The sequence below is a fragment of the Centroberyx affinis genome, unplaced genomic scaffold, assembly GCF_046629955.1.
Source record: "Centroberyx affinis isolate AG114_WGS23_722 - 3 ecotype Tasmania unplaced genomic scaffold, CSIRO-AGI_Caff_v1 ptg000392l_1, whole genome shotgun sequence".
In the NCBI taxonomy this organism is placed as follows: domain Eukaryota; kingdom Metazoa; phylum Chordata; class Actinopteri; order Beryciformes; family Berycidae; genus Centroberyx; species Centroberyx affinis.
The window spans coordinates 915,019-935,889 of NW_027279060.1; the positions used below are offsets into that span (position 1 = coordinate 915,019).

Sequence of the window (20,871 nt, forward strand, 5' to 3'; positions counted from 1 at the left end):
CCTAGGGTAATAGGATAGGACTGTGACAAAGGTAGGTATTATTTGACAATATGAGTTTGTCTTGTCACCTCTGTTCCCCAGGTAGGCATGCTAGTCACGACAGGGAGGAGAGCTACATGCTCATTACAATTCTACTGTGAGAAGGGACAAGGTCTCACAAGACACACATTTATTATGCACAACATAATACAAAATGGGACCTAGTCAAAGACAAATAATACAGGTAATGTAATTAGGTACTGAATCAGTGAAAGGATGTTTATTATCATAAATCTTTCATATAAAAACACATACAAACAAGCACATTGTAGAAAGGGTATACGTATATCCATAATCCAAATCACAGTCACAGTGTACATTAATTGCTCATGAAAATATCTTCTTCTATCTAGAATGTCTGGCCCCTCAACCTACTTTCTGAAAAACACACATTTACACTTGCATAGTATAATTGTAAAGCTCTATAATCAATAAAAAGGTCCATTGAGCAATGCCCCCTCATCAATATTTTCTCCTTAATCTATTCTCTTCAATATGTAATACTTCTGCTAAATCTTTGGTTTACTTATCCAGGATATTATTTCCAGGATTACTCTGAGATAAAGACAAATGGTGTAAAAGAACCAACCAATCAAATTCTAGGTTAAAAAAAAACAGGAGTCAGGCTTGACCAATGAGAAGAAACTCTCATAGGGATAAGAACTCATTGCATTGCTCTGGCAACCGGTGAAACCCCATTGATTTGCTTGAGCTGTCAGGTGCGTGGGACTGAAGACCCCATCACCCTGAGCTCAACTGGCAAACAGGGAGCTGTGCAAAAGCCTATTGGATCTAATCCTCTATCTAAGCTTCTCTGAATATGGAGTTCTGTCAGATCATTCCAGTGTGGTCACAGACCAGGCAAGGCCAGTAAGCAAGTATATAATAGGAATACTGATGTAGGACTTGTTTAGATCATATAATCGCATAAAATTTGCAACAACTTAAGCATCATTCTAGTCTCAGATCAGCACTCCTATTCTAAGATACTTGATGTATTCGAGCCCAAATCTATAGATATCTACAGTATGAGCCCACTGGCAAAGTGCACCATGAGAGGATGAAGGCATCTCACCCGTTTATAAATAGATAAAATATTTAATTTGTTAAGGCCTAAAAACGTAATTGGATTTTCAGGGAGCGAAATAGTATTCAGAAACATGACCTTAAAAAAAACACAATATAAAATGTTCAGATTCTGTCCCCCAGTCATCTAGCATGTAATTACTGCACTTTAAGACAGCATGAAGTCACGTTGGACAAATATGGGGAAAACAACTTAGGAGAGTCGGAATATACATATTTCATTATTTACACTCGGTCGATATTCACCAGTGAAACATGACATGACTGATAGGGGCACAAGTGTCTGCTTTGAACCAATAAAAAGTGGCTTAAAACTGTACAACATGTGTGTCTGGGTGGTTGTGTGTGTGCATGTATGTATGTATGTATGTATGTATGTATGTATGTATATATGTGTGTGTGTGTGTGTGTGTGTGGCAGCAACCAAATCAAGTGGTTTAAGTCATTCATGTGAGAAGCTGGGTCCATGCAGCAGCGTCCCCAGTGTGAGTCTGTGGCTAAATGAATGGGTGGTGGAGGGACTTGTCCTCAATCAGACTCAAATGTTCCGTCTCCAGTATTTTTAGCACCGTGACGTTGGTCCCCCGCTCCGCATCCCTCCCTGTCCTCCCAAACATCATCAAATCCCTGTTTCCTTGCGGATCCAGTCTCTCAGTTTGGTAACGCGCGAGTAGACGCCGGGCTTGTTCCGACGAGCGCAGCCTTCGCCCCAGCTCACGATGCCGGCCTGGAACCACTTCCCACTCTCCTCGAAACACACCAGGGGGCCTCCGGAGTCTCCCTGGTGAGCACGACCAGAGGACAACAGTTATTAGATTGGGTCTGGATGTGAGAGCGTGATAATTATACGGGTGTGTGAAAACCTACCTATATATACCCCTATGCACTTTCTTGGAGATATTCTTCCTGTTCTACACACATGTTGCAGTGTCTCACCTGGCACGCGTCGACTCCTCCAGCCAGGAAGCCGCTGCAGAGCATCCTGGAGGTGACCTGGCCCTCCGTCACCACGTTGCACACCGTGTCGTTGATGATCTTCACCTCCGCCTTCTGCAGCAGCCGCGCCGTGCGACCTGCCAGCGCAGGAGAAAGGGGTCAGCACTCTGTCACAAGACCTCTGTGTTCGCCACTAACATCAAAGGTGTTAATAGGCTGGATTAGTGTTGGCTAATGAAGGTTTAAGAGGCTTCCCAGGAGAGGCAACGTCTGCCTTGATATATGGATATGGAAAAAGGCTTAATGGAATAGAGCAGATTAGAAAAAGATGAGAGAAAAGGGAGGGAGGGTTGAGCGGAAGAGGAAAGAGAAGGATGTCACGATGGGAGAGAGATGAAGGAATGGGAGGGACATTAGAGAAAAGAAAGAAGACAGGATAAAATGAGGGAGAGATGAAGGGAGGAGAAGGAAGCGGTGAGGGAAGGAAGATGAAGGGGAGAGATGAATACCACATTGAGAGAAGGAAGGGGGAGGAACGGGAAGTCGTATTTTGATGTGAGGTGGATATGCAAAGCGGAAAAACACTTTTGTAGATTGGGTCAGCCATAATTGAGGAATATCAGTGTGCATATTCAAAATCAGTATAACAATCAGTTACAGTAAAAAAAAAAAGAAAAAAAAAAGACAACAGTTCTGCCAGAAATCAGCAATCCGTGCACATTACCTCCTTCTCGGAGCGTGCCCCAGCCTGTGACCCAGCAGGACATGCCTGCAGGGAAGACGTGGGAGGGGGCGGGAAGGCAGATGGGGTGGATGGTGTTGGTGAACTCCAGCGGCTGGCTGAGCTCCAGCAGTGCAATGTCGTAGTCAAAGGTCATCTGGTTGTAATCTGGGTGGGTGATGATGGTCTTCAGTGGACGGCGCTGTACGTCATCCTGCTTGTACTGGTCCTGCATGCCGCTGTAGGTTTGCCAGTTGGATGACACATGGTTCCTGAAATAGTGCATACAGGGTAATTTTTTTTTTTTTTTTGCACACATGCATCAAGCTACAGTGATATATATAATATGCAAATTATATGCTACAAAATGAATATATGATAGTGAGGAAAACCTATAAAGTGAGTGTCAGTAGCCTATAAATGAAATAACTGCATTGTACAGTAAATATCATTACTGAGTCTCTGAAGGATTCTCTGCTCTAACACAATGGAAGTGAATCAGGTTAAACAGCATGGCTAGTGCTCCACCTACAGGGTGCTCTGATAAATGCAGAGCTCTGCTATCAATGGATGAGATGCAAATTTAGCCCCCCCAAGGTTTTTCTGAATTAACTGTATCATCAGGGGCTAATTTCCAGACTATGTAATTTGTACATAAATGGCTCTCTGTTGAGCAAAATACTATTTTTTCCATCAGAATGCATTTAAATGTATGAGAAGGAATATTGCATAATCAGATCTATGAAAATGAAAAACAATGTAATGAATAATAAAAAAAATAAGGGAACAATAACAATTTAATCATAAAATACATAAGAGGGAAATTGTTCCAGATCACATTTGGCATCTCTCTGTTACCAGAAGAAAAGAATACTATCATATTGTGGTGCTTGGTACAGATGAGTGTCTTACAGCTGTAACTCACTGAGGGTTGCTGGTCTGAAAGCAGTGGGCAGCAGAAAGGAGCCACTTTTCAGAGAGGATTGAGGCACCACACACATGCCCTTGGGTCAAGAAGTGAAGGCTGACCTGCCAGGGCCACTCCCCCAGCTCTGCGTTCTCCCCGCCCACAATGCGGTTCAGCTTATAGGGCCTGATGCCACAGTCTGTAGGGACATGGATGGGATGAGAGAGGAAGGAGGTTGGATGGTGAGTGAGAGAAAGATAGCAAATGAGACTGGCATAAATGATCAGAGGGAAAATCCGAAGACGAGGAGGAAGTCTACTTGAAGCCGTCATGACGCCGGCCTTGGCTGTGAACTACATGGCTCTTTGGAATTCTAATAAGGCACACAGGCATATTAGCTGATCAAAAAAAACAGTCAGACCCTGAGGCTTGAATGGAGGGAAAAACAAAAACTTCAGAGATGTCAAGAGCTGCTTTCAAAGAAGAATCAAATAAATAAAGCAGTCAAGGCCTGGGGCTCTTTTCTAGCAGACAGCCCAACGCGCAGCTCAACCCGGCTCTTCTATAAACTATTTTGAATGACACTGAGGAGATTAGCTCCACTTTCATGCTGTAGTTCACATTTTGTATCAAATCACATTCCTTAGATACAATGCTAAGAGGAAGTAGCCTGGAGATGATAGTGAAAAATAAAAAAAAATGTGGAAATTCTTAAGGGGGGGAAGAGATTAAAAGGTTTCTTACCACAGTTAGCCTCATCTGAGCCATCGCTGCAGTCTTTGGCACGGTCACATTCAGCGTTCACCTTATTGACACAGTCACTGTTCTTGCACTTGTAGCTATAGTCAGAGCAGATACCCGGAGCTAAGTGGGGTAGAAACGGGTCCCAAAATCAAAACATATATTTTAATCAAACCGTTAGAGCTTTGCTAAGTTTAACCAGAAAAACACTATGCAATCAGTGAGGCTTCAAAGTGAGGCTTGAATGCACAATGCATAGTGATTGAGGAGCAGATTACATTGATTGGGCGTATTGATTGGGGTTGAGGTCTAATATCCCTCTTTATTCACAGAAGTGAAAATCAAAAGGAAATGCAAGAGTGCCCTCTGTGTGTGTGTGTGTGTGAGTGTGTGTGAGTGAGTGTGACCGAGTGAGTGAGAAAGTGAGTGAATAGAGTAGGACAAAGTGATTGAGACGGGAAATTAAAGACAGCGCAAAATAGTGTGTACTGGGACAAGAAGAGTGACTGTTGAATGAAGAATGAAATTTGCATCTTTATAATAGCTACACCTTTACTCTGCTGTGGATCGAGTTTAATTGTTTAATGGTTCATGTTAAATGCTTAACATTGCAGCGCTGGTATGGATTTTTAAATGTGTGAATGGGTGGAAAGTGTGTATGCGGGGCCACTTACAGACTTTACAAGAGGCCTCGTCGCTCCCGTCGCCACAGTCCTTCTTAGTGTCACACACAACATCCTGAGGCACACAAGTCCCGTCCCCACAGCGCCACTCGTTCTCATCACAACCTGCAGCAAAGGACAGAAGAAACAGAGGGATGATGAAATAATGATAAAATAAAGAAGTGAAACAGTGATGAGAGAATACAAGCCATGCTTCAGAAGGACATCAGTGCTGTGGCCACAACGGACATTACCTTCTTCTCTCTCCATCCTGATTGCATGTATTACACATGATTAAGCGTCTAGACAGACGATGAGCAAATTGGGCAAGGCTTCAAACAAGCTCCATTACTGATAAAGTAATGACTGCACACAGCCCAGGAGTCAGTGACCAGAGCATTAGTGGTGATGTGCCTTTAATGTTAGCACAATTAGCATAGCATTAGATAGGGCTTGTATCCCCCGAAGACCGTTTTAAGAGAGACAGAAATACTCACTGCACTGTTTCTCGTCGCTCTCGTCCCCACAGTCGTTGACTCGATCACACACCCAGTACCTGGGCTTGCACATGCCGTTGTCACACGCAAACTGGTCCTTCTCACACTCTGGGATAACAGAAAAATGGCATGTTTAGTAAAAAATACAGCTGAGGGAGAAACAAATATTAGAGATCTGAAGAGGATCTCTGGGTCACTGCATGTGTTTCAGCAGGCCAAAGAAAAACTAAGGGAGGGTACAGGTTGGAGCCTGGGGGAATTGGGAGAAGGGGCTGATGGCTGGACAGGAGGATAAGAAAGGAGAAGAAGAAAGAGAGGACAGCGAGGTCGGGTCAGGGGGGACTTACTGCACTTCATCTCATCGCTCATATCGCCGCAGTCATTCCAGCCATCACAGTGCAGGTCTTTGGCGATGCAGATCCCAGAGGCACAGGCAAACTGGTTGGGACAAGCTGCTCACAAAAAGACAAAAGGGGAAGGGAGCAAAGACGGGGGAGACAGAGATGGAGACCGAATGAGCGGGAGGGAGTGACAGTGTATATTCACCACATCCGTCATCTTGCCATTTACTTGTTGTCCCTGTTGATCAGAGCAATTATAAATCCATTTAGGTCAAACTGGGAGACAACATAAAGGGTGGAGGGGATTGAAAGTGAAGTGCTCCTGACTGACAGTGGCAAATAAAATGGACCCAATAAACAAGCTCTCTGGTGATTAGTCCAGCTCTGAAGTGTCATCGCCACAGTCTCTAAGCCTCTATCACTGAACAGCTCTATTTGACTGTCAGTCTGCCACCGTCTTTAGTCTCTCAGACTAAACAGCTATTCTCCCTCTCCCGCTCCGTAATGGCAGCCTGCGAGTGTCACTGTCACATCGTAACAGTTCACCCATCTCGCATGTGTGGTAAATAGGGGCGCGAGACAGGGTCTGAACTCACGGTTGGAGGGATCGTAGGCGTTGTACTCGGCCCTGAAGCCTTTGTCGGTGAAGGACTCGTCAGAGTGGAATTTCACCTCCAGGACGTTGGACTGGCTGGTCAGGGCCAAAGAGGACAACTCCCCACAGTACCTGGGGCACAAGACCGCTGTTTAATGCACAGACTCACAGACATGCAGACAAACACAAATCGCAATATGAACTTCTGCAATTTCCAAATCGCAGAGGCTGCAATTAATTGTTTAAGAGAGAGGTGTTTTAGAGCTGCAGGTAATGATTCCATGAGTCAAGTACAGTATTGGTGAAAACCTTCCATCATATTCAAACTCAGTCAATCCTGCACACTGACAGCTATTTTTTTTTTTAAACAAATTCACTTTACAATTTTAAAGTTCTTAAAAAAAAAGATTAGGACAAGAAAAAGTTGTGATGATATGAATAGCAGTTTAAATCACAATTGCTTAGATTTTTTTGTCAACATCGTTCAGCCCTAACATATACTAAAGGGAAAAGTCGTCAATGAATGTCACTTAAATATGTCAAATCTTACTTGGTGCCCATAACTTCCACAAAGTCTTTGTGACACACACGGATGTCCACCCCAGGCTCCTTCATACGGAACATGGTGAACTTCACCCGCACTTTCTTCCCAGCAGGAACCTACAGCACAGAGGGGGAGATGATCAGTTCACGGCCTTATTTAACATGCATGTCACTCTTCCACCTACACACACACACGCAAGCACATACACACAAACATAAAGAAATATACGTGTACACACAAACACATGCACACTAAAACACAAGCAGCACACAAACACATGCATGTGTACAGACACACACACACACACATACACATACATACAACACACCGGCAAACAAAACCAACACACAAAACACTGCAGCCCAGCTATAGCTGCGGCAGCAACAGCAGTCTGACAGATGAAGATAGAAGAGGTACTGAACAGCTTGGCTTCTATAGTGCTGCCTCAGCATTCCTCTCATGGCAGGCTAAGGATGGTAAAGGAGGAGGTGGGTGGGGGGTGGCTTTGAGGTAGAGGAGGGGCACCAGGAAGAGCAGCAGTGTTGCAAACCTTGATGGTCCACTTGCAGTCCAGGGCAGGGGGATAGAAGCTGGGATGATGCGGGGAACTGAACACACCTTTGGCATCAGTGAGGTCGCCTCCACAAGTTTTAGCTGAAACGAATGACACTTAATAGATTTATATCCCAGTATAGCACATTTTATCATTTATAATGGGATTTGGCATAAATACAGCCATAAAAGTCTATGTGATTTGCTGTAGTGCAGAATGCAGTTGGCAAATGAATGATGGGGAGTGCCGGGAATGTCGACTCAGTTACCTGTAGATACGGGGATGACTTTATACTCGGCCCTGAAGCCAGGCCTCTGGATGGCACTGTCTGTGATCAAGTTGATCAGCATGATGTTGCTGGACGACACGACCTCCAGAGGGTTGGTGGGAGGCCGCTGACCACACTTTCTGTCAGAAGAGCATTAATGGTCATATCAAAAATAGAGCGATGAAACAGAAAGATGTGTTTTATGGAACTCTGTGTACGTGCGTGTGCGTGTGTGTGTGTGTGTGTGTGTGCTCACTTGTGTGTTATAGCAAATAACACTGTGAAGCCTAAGATGAAAGTCTGCTGCAATTACTGAATGGAATTTTACACTTCCAATAAAACACTAAAGGATGTGAAACACAGAGGGAGCTCAAATACAGCTGTAATTCTTCTTAGTCAAAAGCACTGAAACATTGATGCAGCAAACAAGTTTAAAAAGCTTAGAAAGAAAAAAAAATCATGTGAAAAGAAATCAATAGATAAACAGAGATAGAGAGAAATAAAGAGAGATGTGCCAGTACCACTGACAGAAAGTGCTTCGATGGAATTTCAAAGTCAAACATTAGGTACATTAGCAAAAAGTTCCAGCACTGCTGGCGGCAGAGCCATGGAGGTGTGAATGACGCTGCAAGAGCAGCAATACATCTACCTGCAGTAGAATAATGTCATTATAGAGTATTATATTATGGCTCTCATAAACCCCATGTCACCTTGGATAAAGCTGATCGCTCAATAGCATTATAAAAATTTTATGCATCGCCTGGTAACGCATATTTGTTTGGCAAAGGTTTCTGAGCTTGAAATTGCCTGCAGCTACAACTGATGTTGCATTCAGAAGCCTGTAGTTTGAGAATCAAAACCCCCCCATAGACAAAGCGCAATTACACACAGTGGTGTAGCAGCAGGTTGGCACCCTTCATAAATTTGAAAAGAGAGGTCCTTTTGAGCCAACTCAATCTCACTGAGGTCTCAAAAGTTAACAATAAAATGGGACATACAGCGCTAAAGGCACCAGGCCCAAAAAAAAGTTGTAATCACAAATGCAATGAAAGGAATGAAGTGGAACACGTTTTCCACCCACATCAAAATAGCTTTTTCTCCTAAATCCCTCTGCAACATTTCAGTCAAATACAAAGTGATTCTTAGTGGCTGTCCTCTGGGAATCATGTAGGACCATATTTCCCCTCTCTCTGATCATCAAGGCTAAATAAATGAGACATATGTTGGTTGAGCCCTATCAAACAAACCCAGAGAGCAAGGTTTAAGGCAAAATAAGAGAATGTGATTTGCATGACAATTTGATGGGAGAGCAAAAAAGAGCTTGCTTTTGCTGGTTTTCTTTTAAATAAAATTCCTCTGGGGGGAAAAACAAATAAGTGCATGTAAAATCTGTCTACTTCTAGCAAATAATATTATGGTAAAACCTGAATTAACCAAAATTGTATTTAAAAATAGCACCAATATAACCATGGTTAACATGATCTCAGCCCTCCCTGTTTTCCTAAGAGTGCCCCGAAACCCTTTGGACAACCCCGGCTCTGTGTCTTACTCTGTGATGGCCTGTGACTCATCCGAACTCAGGGAGTCGTAGATGAAGACAAAGTCGTTGCTGCAGTCGTCCTCGATGTGGAAGTGAGAGAACCTGACAGAGATGGCGTTCTTCTCTGGGGCTCGGATTTGCCACTGGCAGCGGGACCTGGGGGGATACTTGACGGGGAACCCTGGGGACTGGAATGTCTGCAAGGTTTTTTCAGCCTCCAGACGGAAGAAACACTCCTCTGGGGATAACAATATTGGTCAGATTATATGCATGGACATGTACCATACAGCACGGTAGATCATGTGTCACTCTGAGCAGCTGCCGGTTGTGATTTACAACTGTAAATAAAGTAAAATCTGATTAATCATAACTGCTGTCAGAGATATTGACATCAAGAATTGTATCTTTTCTGTTTTCCCTCTGTATCACCTATCCTATGACCTTTCATCATGCAATTTAATGAATGCAATATTAGCTGTCAGCTAGAATAAAGTTGAACACATGTAATCATCAGCTCTTCTGTCCTTTAAGTTATGCTAGTATAGATGTATGTATAAATATATGGATGGATGGATGTATAGCTGGCATACAAATACAAATACATACAAATTCCTAATTTTAAGATAATAAAGGTCTAATAAAGGTCTTCTAATCTTACGTAATGTAGTCTAATCATCCCAGGGACATAAATCACCAAGGCAGAGTCAAAGAGAAGAGTAGGGCATGCAGACCGTCTAGCCCTGGCCTGCTACAGGACTCTCAATCTCTGACTAGAGCAGCACATGTACAGTATAGGGCAGGCCAGCCATTCGTTACAGACTGGCAGGAGGGTGAGCATCTACCCAGCTGGAAAATTACAGCTGCGAGTGATTGAAATGGGACACACTGTACTCACTGGCTCTGGGGTTCCTGGCCATCCGAGGGTCTGTGACTGGAGACAGAAAGAGAGGGAGAGAGAGTGGTAGGGAAACAGGAGGGAAGGTAAGAATGTGTCACTAAACTAGGGAGGCTGATAGAATTTGATGCATGGGCCTAAAATATTTGGGTTGCACTTTTTCTGTTCCATTTCCCTGCTGTTAAGGGAACTGGTGATGGTGTGTAGCTCTTTCTGCTCCATCTCACCTTGCCCTACAGCAGCAACCCATACATCTCTGTCTAACTATCTGGGACAGCAACATCAAATCATACCCACAGAAATCATTTTAAAGAGGCCCAAAACCACTGAGTCACAGGGCCAGCTCTTGGCTGGTGGCCAGGATGTGGACAAATGCAATGTGAATGCTGAGAAGACAGAAGTAAGAAAAATGGCTGCCTTGAGCCAGGCCAGGGCCCAGCTAATATCATTAGAGGATCCAAATAGCATAAAATGTGCAATCTCAGATGCAGCACAAGCAGAGAGGTCTGGCTTATTTGTTATCATCTTATCAGCACATCTCAGACCAAGCTCCTATAATACAAATAGAAGGCATACAGAATACCAATGCTGATAGGAGATGACAATGACCTTATTCAGATCTGTATTCACAATGCTCTATCTCTGTTGACCACCATAATGCTAAATGCCATAATCTGCAGCCAGTTCTAGCGAAGACCCAATTGTCTCCCTCTATCCGCCCCTTGGTCTGACCCCAGCAGGTCCTGGTGGTACTAACGTGAGGCAGTCACTTCGCTGATCCTGATATCCTGGCGGCTCTGCTTGCCCTGCTCCCTGATGCCTTTCCACAGCATCTCCATGACCCGCTCCTCAGAGAACTCCGGCAGGATCTCCAGGTCGCTGGCTGGAATATCAAACTGGGTCCAGTGGTAGGCTATGACACCCTCACTGGAGTATACAGAGAGATGGGAGAGAGATGGGAGAGAGATGGAGGGAGGGAGGAAGAGAGAGGGAGAAAGAGAGCATCCAGTAACAAGCATTTAGTTTTTAATTGGTGGAACACTGAGTATTAATTTCTAAATTATACAACTCACACTGAATCTACTAAAAATTAACATATTACAAGCATTACGGCTGACTATACAGCAGTGCAACAAATCAGATAATCTCAAGATCCCAGCAGTAAATACCTGAATGCGGTGACCACAGACTGCTTGTAGTATTTTGCGAGGAATTGATCTTTCTTGTAGTTTTTCTCCAACTGTGTAGAATAAATGTGTATTTACTGTACGGTAAGAGGACACTTCATCACGTACACCATCACTTCTGTGTGTCTGCCTTAAGCCTTGAAAGTGCAAATTAGCATGTTAACATAAAAACGGCATACCATGCAAAGCAGACATGACAATGAGATTCCCAATTATCTGACTTGCCCTCAGCTGCAGTGAGCAGCAGACTGTATCAAACATGGTTGTTAATAGTTACATGCTGCAACTAATCTTCATAGATGGTGACCTGTATTTACAGGTCACCATCACATATCATGCATACATAGGCTTAGTTAATTTCAGAGTGGCTGCTCTTTGAGGAAAACAAAAAGAAACTGCCGAGGCTATAGTACAAGGACTGTACGCCAATGGTTCAATACAGAGTCAGAGCACCTGAGTATTATCTGTATCTCCCTCAAGGTAACAGTAAAAGAGGGAGTCAGCCAGGTCCAGAAAATGAATAGGTTTCATTTGTATGGTCAGTGATAATACCAGCAAGAGCGATGAGGTGGAGGAGGAGGAGGAGAATTGTTCACAGGATAAAATGGTCAATTATCCATCAACATAAAATATCAAGATAGGCCCAAAAAGGCCATTTCTAAAGTTGAAGTCAGCAACATGAAATGCGATCCCATTGCCATTTTCCTAGCTCATCTAGGAGATAGAGGAGGAGATGAAATACAATTAGAGATTTTTCAAGGACTCCACAGACAGGCGGTGCTAAGGCCAGCCTGGCAGGAGTGAATTACTTCCAAGAGCTGTGTCAAGGTAAAGCTGTGGGACAACTATGGTTAAGCAAGATGACTTTATCTCTAAGGTGACAGCTTTAGTCCAGTATTCTTTAACTGAAGCAACATTCCTCAAGCCTTAGCCGTTATGTAAACAGCAACCGAATGAGACAAGTTTTGATAGCTTTATTATTTTATTAATGGACTAATCATTGATGGCATTTCAAATGTACAAGTGCAATTATTCTTTAAAAGCCGTTATTGTGTGAGAGTGCACGTCATGTATAAAGCCTTTTCCTCAGCGGACTAGTCATCTAATATTCCAGTCAGACCACCTCCACTCTCATCCTCACCTAACACTCTCACTCCTACAGCTTTTCACTGAGAAAGTGTACTCTTGATAGGGTTTAAGCAAGACTTTTCTGCCATCAACATGCTCCTAAGTGGTGCTACAAACATTTCCACTGCCTTCAATAATAGGAGATGCTGTTGAGGGGAATGACTGAGAGAATGTACACCGTTTTATTCCACCCACGCAAATGTGCCTTCAGCAGTTTCTGTGCACCGGGAGGGCCCTATTTAAAAAGCATTTCCACTGTGCCAAACAACATTCACAACTAATCCTTAGAGGGAGAAGGGAACTGCGTGTAATACTTAGCTCAAAATGGTGAACGGTGAAAGGAAACAAAATGGGCCAGACCAGAACTTATTTAGATGTCAAACTCACAATTTCTTCCAGGTCATCGGCCAGCACCTGGAACTCCTTGCTGGTGGGGTCCTCCAGCTTCTGGTTATATGGTATGTCAACCAGCTTCATATGCCCACTGAACACCTGCACTTCTGGGCCTTGCCGCATACTGATGGTGCTCTCTGAATCAGCATCTTTGACTTGGAGAAGAGAGACAGAGGAGAGTAGTATTTGATAAACAAAGAGGCAATAAGTTAACTGTCTCTGAAGAAAGAGGGGAGACTGAGGGTCTTGAAACAGCTCTCGAAGCACTATGTTAAAGCCTTACTCTGTGATCTTATAGTGGGGTGACAGCTTGGCTCTCAGAGCAATTAAAACACACAGCCAGCAGAATCAGGAGGCTGTTTATCAAGACTTCAGAAGCCTTTTTATCAGACCCTATATGTGTGTTTGACTGTTCCATTGACTCTGTGACACTTTCTCTACTGCATTATTAACAGAGAAATTCAGGCCTGTCAAATAGGCTAACATTAATGGGAAATTACAAAGTCCAAACAAGCTACTCTTATACTCTTAAATCAAAGAACTGTGCCTTCAAAGCAAGCAGTAAATGATCCACTTTAGAGCTTCTGATGACGTGCCTGTCCTGCCAGCAGTTGATGTTGACAATGTGACATAGGGAGGAGCAGGCACCAGGATTTCTCATTAAATTCCATTAAGAACAACCTTGATTTATGCACAAAATTGCCTTTTTTTAATTCATTACCCACATAAGAGAACCCTATGCCCACTTTACTACTCTATTCCAGCACTCTACAGCTAACAGACGTACATGTGTTTTCAATAGAAGAGCGGGTGAATTTAAAACTTTAAACTGCACTCACAGACAAACAGCCAAATGAGGAAGGCTGCTACAGCTGCCAGGACTAGAAGCCCCACAAGAACCCCGACCACAATCCCAGTCTTCCGTTTTGATGGCATCTTCTCTTTATTGGTTAAAAAGTCGACCCGCTCATGCTGCCCATCCCGGCCCTGTTGAGGAAAGAGAGAGCGAAAGAGAGAGTCAACAAACATAGAGCAAGCACGTCATGTTCTTGATGCTGAGATTGAAACATTTATGATTACATTCTGAGTAACAGGAAGGGATGTGCTCCTGCATCTTAAGATATGAATATCCAATACATATCCAACACAAATCTCCAGTTTTACCCAAATCCTAAACTAGATCTCTAAATTATTTCAACAACTGTTTTTTTGACTGAACAATTCCAATTTTCCTCCCCAGTACCTGCAATGTTAAGAAGGCTGAATAAAATACTGCAGACTAATTGGTTAGGAGCCTGGGTATATTTGGATATATTAATCTACAGAATACACTCTAAAATCTGTTTGCTTTGAACAGCAAGATAACGATGATAGACACATGCTATTGGCCTCTCTATAACCAGATAAGATCCCAACTGAGCATTTTCCACAGCCATCATTAGACATTTGAGAGCTATTGTATTGGGAAATCTTTAAGCTGCTGCTTCCATCATTTTGGCCATAACCTGTAAATATATTAACCACATAGCAGAGTTGGTAAATGCTTCAGTGTCCTTCATACTGAGAAACTTGACAATGTCTAGACTTGTTAAAAATGTATTAGGCAAAAATCCTTGATCCGTTACCATGGAGAGGATACCAATAGAAACTGACTCAGGTTGGGGTGGTTTTGACTAGTGGAATGACTTGTACACATACTGCATATGTGTAGAGCTGGGGGGAAGTAAACAAGTAGGTTTTTTTGTGCTCATTAAAATAACCAAACTTTATGACGAAAGGAAATCAATAGCTATTTTATACAATATGCAAAAACTGTCATTTGACAGGCCTACAAGTGACTTCAATCAGTGACAAGTTCAAACAAGCTGCTGTTAATTGTTGGCAAAACTGGCAAAACCCGTTCAGTGACCTAAAATTGTGTATTAGTGTACACATACTCAGGCCTAGCATGGGAACTGGGGGATATCTGTTGGTAGAGATTATGGCACGGAGCTCTGGGTCGTGCGTGTGTGTGCGTGTGTGTGTCTGCAGGTACTGAACGTATGAGTGTGTTGTTGAGCGTTCTCCAGTGAGTGGACTGAGAGAAAGATTTCAGGCCAGTTAGTAATCAACACACAATGAATTCAATGCCTGTGGCCCATGAGTGGAGCAGCCCCAGTGCCATTAGGGATGGAGAATCACTTTGGTATTAAATCAATTTGTCAGATGTGCTGCCCCTTAAGATGGGGGCTCAATTACATGAGTCTAGATGATAACTCATGGCAATTAAGGCCTATTCTTACCCAGCGCTGGCTTCCACACATGCTTCCTAATTGGAATCTCTAACAGCAATCATGGGCCAGAATGAGGGGAATCATTAGAGATGGGGTCAGTAAGCGCTCCAGGGTCTTTCTCTATCAGTCACCCTGATCACAGCCTAATAAAACCATTACATGCTTTTCATCATATCCCATTCTCCACTCCCAGAAAGAAATACTATCCCATTTTTTAAGTATGTATAGCATTTTTTTTTAAAACACCAGCTCAGTGCGCTATGCTACGATTAAAACAGGAAGTTGCAGTGCAGGATTAAAAGCTTTGTTTCTGAACATTGAACCCTGAAAAAAGCACAACATACTGGGGCAAAAAAAAAAGTGTTAATGTCTGACTAGAAAACACTCTGGGCTGCAAACAGGCCTCGGGTGTGGAGCAGACAGACCTCTGGTAAACATAAAGAGTAAAGTGGGACTCCTGAAGTCAGTTGCCACAGAGTATCTCTACGTGATCAAACCAGTTTGACAGGTGGGGAACTAGCTAACTCCGCTGTGAGGCGTGGTTCAGAGAAACAGCTCACTCACAAGCTGAGAACTCATACTACTTAATATCTTCAGTTCTGGTCCTCATTAAGAACATTTAGTCATCCTTACACATACAAAATGTATTGCATCTATTTTATGTTGACCAAAAGTTGCAGTGTTGAATAAATCAAACATCAGTGCACATTGCTGAAGAGCACAGAGCCTCAAAGCCTGAGGCCCAAACAATGTTAGTCATCTGGATTATTTAGTTTCAGCCCTCAGTCACACCGCATGATTAGAGGAAGATACAAGAGACAGTGAGCGAATGAGAAAGAATTGAAAAAACAATTGAATCCCTGCTCAAATCATAATTTAAATCAAACTGGTGTAAAATTGTATCTTCCTTAGGCCAACACATAAACAGGCCGTAACAATGTATAATTCAGTCATGCAATATTTCATGTCATGAAGTTCAGAGTAAAAATTCCCTTTTTATAATCCTCAACATTTTACTAAACCTATAATGGATCATACTGACTCACTGAAAGTAAGGCAAGAATACTCCATAGTTGGCAATGTTCTTAGAGCCTGGCGCCATATTATAAGAGCTTTTCAGGCATCAATAAAATACTCCTTTGGCACTCTGATAGTAAATAATCCTGATTTCCCCCCGTCTTGTATAGATAACGGGTTTCAAATATGGAGTAAATTAGGTATTTGGAAAAATTATTGATCTCTTCCATGATGAAGTCCTCCTATCGTTTGAGCAACTTCAAAGTATGCAGGGACAGTTCTTTCGTTCCCTTCAGATCAGGAATTTTATTAACTCAGTACCTCACTACAAAGGAGGCTTGGGATTTACTAGTCTGGAGAAGGTTCTCATTAAAGTATGTACAATTAAAAGAAAACAAGTAAGCTATTAATAATCTATTTTCCATTTCCAAGATAAATACTGAGAGATGTAGACTATTGTGGAAACAAAACCTGAAAGTTGACCTTGATAATAACATGTGGAAATCTGCTTTTCTTAATGCTGCCAACATTACCTGGTATAAATCCTTATAAATCCAAAGGTTACACACAACCCCAAGTATAAGGAGTAATACGACCCCAGTTGTCCAGGAATATGCCTTAAATGTCAAAAACAAAGAGGTTCTTATATTCATTTAATCTGGTCTTGCCCAGTGATACAAAGGTTTTGTAAAGATGTTGAGAAATATATTACAGATATGATTTATCAGTCTGTGGGGCTTATTTTAGGCTTATTCCCCCTTCCCCAATCCTACATTGTTATAAAAAAAATTCTGAGTCTTATGTGGTACTGGGCTCGTTTGTCAACATTACAAGTGTGGATAGGGAAAGAAAAAACAGCCATATCCCAGTGGTTTACAAATCTATTTGATCTTTTTCCCTTTGAGAGATTGACTTTATGTTATAAAAGGAGATTTGCATGGTTTTCTATCAATATGGGATCCTGTGATATCATATCTGAGGAAAGGTCAGTGCAACACGGCCTGGCCAGTCCTAGTCCAAAATAGAAAGAAAGAAAGAAAGAAAGAAAGAAAGAAAGAAAGAAAGAAAGAAAGAAAGAAAGAAAGAAAGAAAGAAAGAAAGAAAGAAAGAAAAAAAAAAGGAACTCTGGTCTCTGGATCCAGAATGTTCTCTCGAGTTCATATCATAATGGCCTATTGTACATCATATAAGAGGTGCTTTGTGGTATATTAATGCTGGGAAAGATTGATTTCTGAGGGCGAACTTAGGCAACGCCTGCCTACCTGGTTTCTTACTCCTGTGTGGGTTGTTTGTTTTATGTTAATAATTTGCTTAATCATTTATCTCTTTTTATTTTTGTTGCTGTTTCGGGTTTGTTCTGTCTTGTTTTTGTAGTTTGGTAACTGGTTTTGTTGACTGTCCTTTTGTGTCTGTATGACTTTAGTACCTATGTCTGTAAAATATAAATAAAATAATTGAAAGACATTTGATAGAACTATGAAGTTGATTTCCTTAATAACTCCTGCTGAACTGAAATAAACTTTCCTAAACATGCACAGCTCACGCTGGTCATCAGATGATGGTTATCAGATATGATATGACTGCAGCAGCGGTCAGTGTCACAGTGATAACTTGTGTGCACTTGGACCTTTCAGCTGCTGACTGTGCCACTGTGAGTGTCCCTGTATAGTTATAGTTATAGATATAGCCTGAGGAGACACTGACCCTAGTTTCAACTCAAAAATAAGCACTGAGAAATGGAAAAACCCCAAATATTGATTTCTGACAGGTTTTACATTGTTTGGGGATCAGTCTTGTCTATAGTTTTGGCAAATGTTTATATGAATGTATAGTTCACTGGAGTCAATAACAATAACAGTGAATTTAATATTACATTAATTTCTTCTGCTGCTTAATTTCCACATGACTTCCCTTGAAGTGCAAGCTGAGAAAAAAAGGTAGCTCTAATAAAATACAAAGAAACATGAGAAAAAGAATTTGGCCGAGCCTGAAGAATTATTTACTGACTACACTCCATTGAGTCACTCCATATGCAGAGACCCAAATCCACTACATTAATCATAATATCTAGATGTGATCTAATATCTACAACTGATCTCATTGCCTGTGAGTAATCTAATATTAGTGGAGGAAGAAATGTTGTGTGAAATTATCATTTAGCAACGGTTTCACTGATGTCACTAATGTGATTTACGAAGAGAATCTGTCTCAGCTTGCAGTTTCAAACAAATCAAGGTGTGGCAGTACTTTTAGTTGAATGACTCTTAAACTTTACTACAGGTTGCAGTGGTTTCATGGCAGTTTAATTACACTGAAATCTTAGTAGTTTTATGTAGTTCATTTTTTTGTCGGTGTATGTTGAAATCCTATTTTTCCAACATTTCTTTTATTCCACCTTATCTTCTCTCTAGTCTTTTGCTCTCACTAAGAAAAAAACCCAACAGACATGCCCTGTTTTTGTTATGTTACAGTATGTCTAGCTTGTTTCATGCAGCAATGTATGTCAGATACAGTTTATCAAAGTATTTGCAGTCGATAAAGGGAAAAAAGTTACAGTAATCTAATTTCTATAGGTATATTTCTATTCAAACTGTTTTCCCCAACACAAAGTGGAGGCAATACACTTTGGTAGATTCAGTGGAGATGAGACAGAAAAGTTGGAGCTACTTTCTGTACGGCAACGAATTAATTTCTCAGAAGACAGACATACAAATCCTGATTTGACATATCATCACTACTCAAGATATGTTATACATATGGCCATACATGTCTAACCTAATTCAATGCATATACTGTAAGTTTGACATTCACAACACCTTTAGGTTTGTAGTCTGTCCAGATACACTACATGCCAGAAGATCTAGTTAAAACGACTATGAAGCACTACTTAGCTTCAGCACCACAAAGCTGGACAAAAGGTGAATGCATTCCAGAACATGAACTGTGCTTGCAAGAGTCTAAGGTCGCCACCTACATCAACTTCCTACGCAGAAGAAGAGAGGACTTCTAACTGGATCGGAAATCTCATCCCTCCTCAGAAATAAGCTAATAATGTAGGAAAAAGGCACTATGGTCTAAGAACCTACCTTCCGTCTTGTCTAAAAATCCCTTGTGTGCAGCTCTTGATTTTTTTTATATGTCTTATCCTCTGTGAGCTGACAGAAGCAAGGGAATCAAGTCAGAACAAGCCTGGTGATTCCTTGGCGTCAAAATACCTTGAGGTTTGGGCAGCCCATCTCTGAGCTGGGAGAGGGCACTTGCAATATATGGATAGCATGCAACTATATTCGAAAATCTTTAAGTCCTTGATAAAGTGATACTATACCAAGATAGAAAAATTGTTGTCTTTTTGCCTGACTTCTGCCATTGTTTGGTCACGTGTTTATTTCTGATGAGGTACACTGCAGTGTTTATTTCCCCAGGGGTCATTTATGCTTTCATGAAGCTGCCAAATATAAGTTTTACAGAGCTGGTGATTTTGAGCAGCCCTGCCCAAAGCCTTGTAACCATTAATAAATCCCTTTGCCAGAGGGATTCACCTTTGGCCGCCTGTCACGATTTGCTGCCCTCGTCCTGTATTGGTTTTTTCATGGGGTTGTGTACTGCTAACATGGGCGTCCAGAGTGGTTAAAGCCCCAATCAAAGTTTAATTATTTGGCCATACAAACATTATTCACACAGATTTCTAGGAGAGTTGACTTATACGAAAAATAAGCCTTTGGTAGCTTTCACATCTTGTCATAATGTAAAATACAGGTCTGCTTAAGTGTTAAGCAGTGAGAAGCCATGATTTACTGTGATTTTAGAACAGCTAAGAGGCGATGTTAGATATGACAAATATGAAACCCACCAAAAAAATGACCAAGCAATATAGATCTTGAACAGTAGCTAAATAAAGTGGTTGCTAAGCAACAAAAGTAGTAATATGAAGGCAGATTTTTTTAGTTTGTGCATTCATATTTTAAATTAACTGTTATGGGATCACAGGTGTGTGTTTATTAGGTATCTCATTTATGTATTTTGGTGTTTACAAACATTGCCAGCATAAATAAACCTTTTACAGGCTCCAAATCATGCAAAGCAGTCAATCAATTTAAGAGTGAAAAGTTTGAATGTCTTCAATCGAATGAATGACGACAGAAATAAAGCCTGTAGTGAAGCTGCAGTGTTTCAACATGGCATGGGCACCATGACAGCTACAGACTGTGTTTTTAAACTGGAATAAAATTAATTTGAAATAAATAAGTTCATCATAGGGCCTTAGATAGCCCAAGAACTTCTCTATCCAAAGCTTAGGCACCAGAGAACCAAAAGCCTAATCTGTGATGTCAAATTAATGTGAAGCTTGAAGCTTCTGTATTGACAAAGACACTGTCTGTGCTCTGCACTGTGTAATGTATCACTTAGTGTTTCAGTAATGAAGGAATTTCACACTGCAGGATCAATAAAGTAATAGTACAATGATTACTACCACTGCTACTGACATAGCACCTGTCTAAAGCCTTTATAAGCCTAACTCCCTCTGCCAAGAAAGACTCTCCCTTTGGC

General features: G+C 41.7%; 1 protein-coding gene across 1 annotated transcript; it reads right to left on the reverse strand.

Annotated features, from left to right (window-relative positions):
- Window positions 1-182: 182 nt before the first annotated feature.
- Window positions 183-19,515, reverse strand: st14 (ST14 transmembrane serine protease matriptase). Its single transcript, XM_071516090.1, has 19 exons — window positions 19,410-19,515; window positions 13,873-14,020; window positions 13,028-13,188; window positions 11,495-11,565; window positions 11,083-11,252; window positions 10,326-10,361; window positions 9,440-9,668; window positions 7,891-8,030; window positions 7,620-7,723; window positions 7,076-7,185; window positions 6,527-6,657; window positions 5,937-6,041; window positions 5,590-5,697; window positions 5,105-5,218; window positions 4,434-4,553; window positions 3,708-3,888; window positions 2,786-3,054; window positions 2,062-2,198; window positions 183-1,906 (listed from the first exon to the last, which is right to left on the reverse strand). Exons 2-19 carry the CDS (start codon window positions 13,967-13,969, stop codon window positions 1,745-1,747), a joined length of 2,445 nt encoding a protein of 814 aa, XP_071372191.1. The 5' UTR covers window positions 13,970-14,020; window positions 19,410-19,515; the 3' UTR covers window positions 183-1,744.
- Window positions 19,516-20,871: the final 1,356 nt, after the last annotated feature.

Bases quoted from the DNA above. Each gene is read 5' to 3' on its own strand.
- st14 (XM_071516090.1), bottom strand. From the start codon at position 13,969: ATGCCATCAAAACGGAAGACTGGGATTGTGGTCGGGGTTCTTGTGGGG. The intron at 13,189-13,872 runs GTGAGTGCAGTT...CTCTTCTCCAAG, and splicing joins CCTCATTTGGCTGTTTGTCT to TCAAAGATGCTGATTCAGAG. The intron at 7,186-7,619 runs GTTTGCAACACT...TCTGTGCTGTAG, and splicing joins ACTGCAAGTGGACCATCAAG to GTTCCTGCTGGGAAGAAAGT.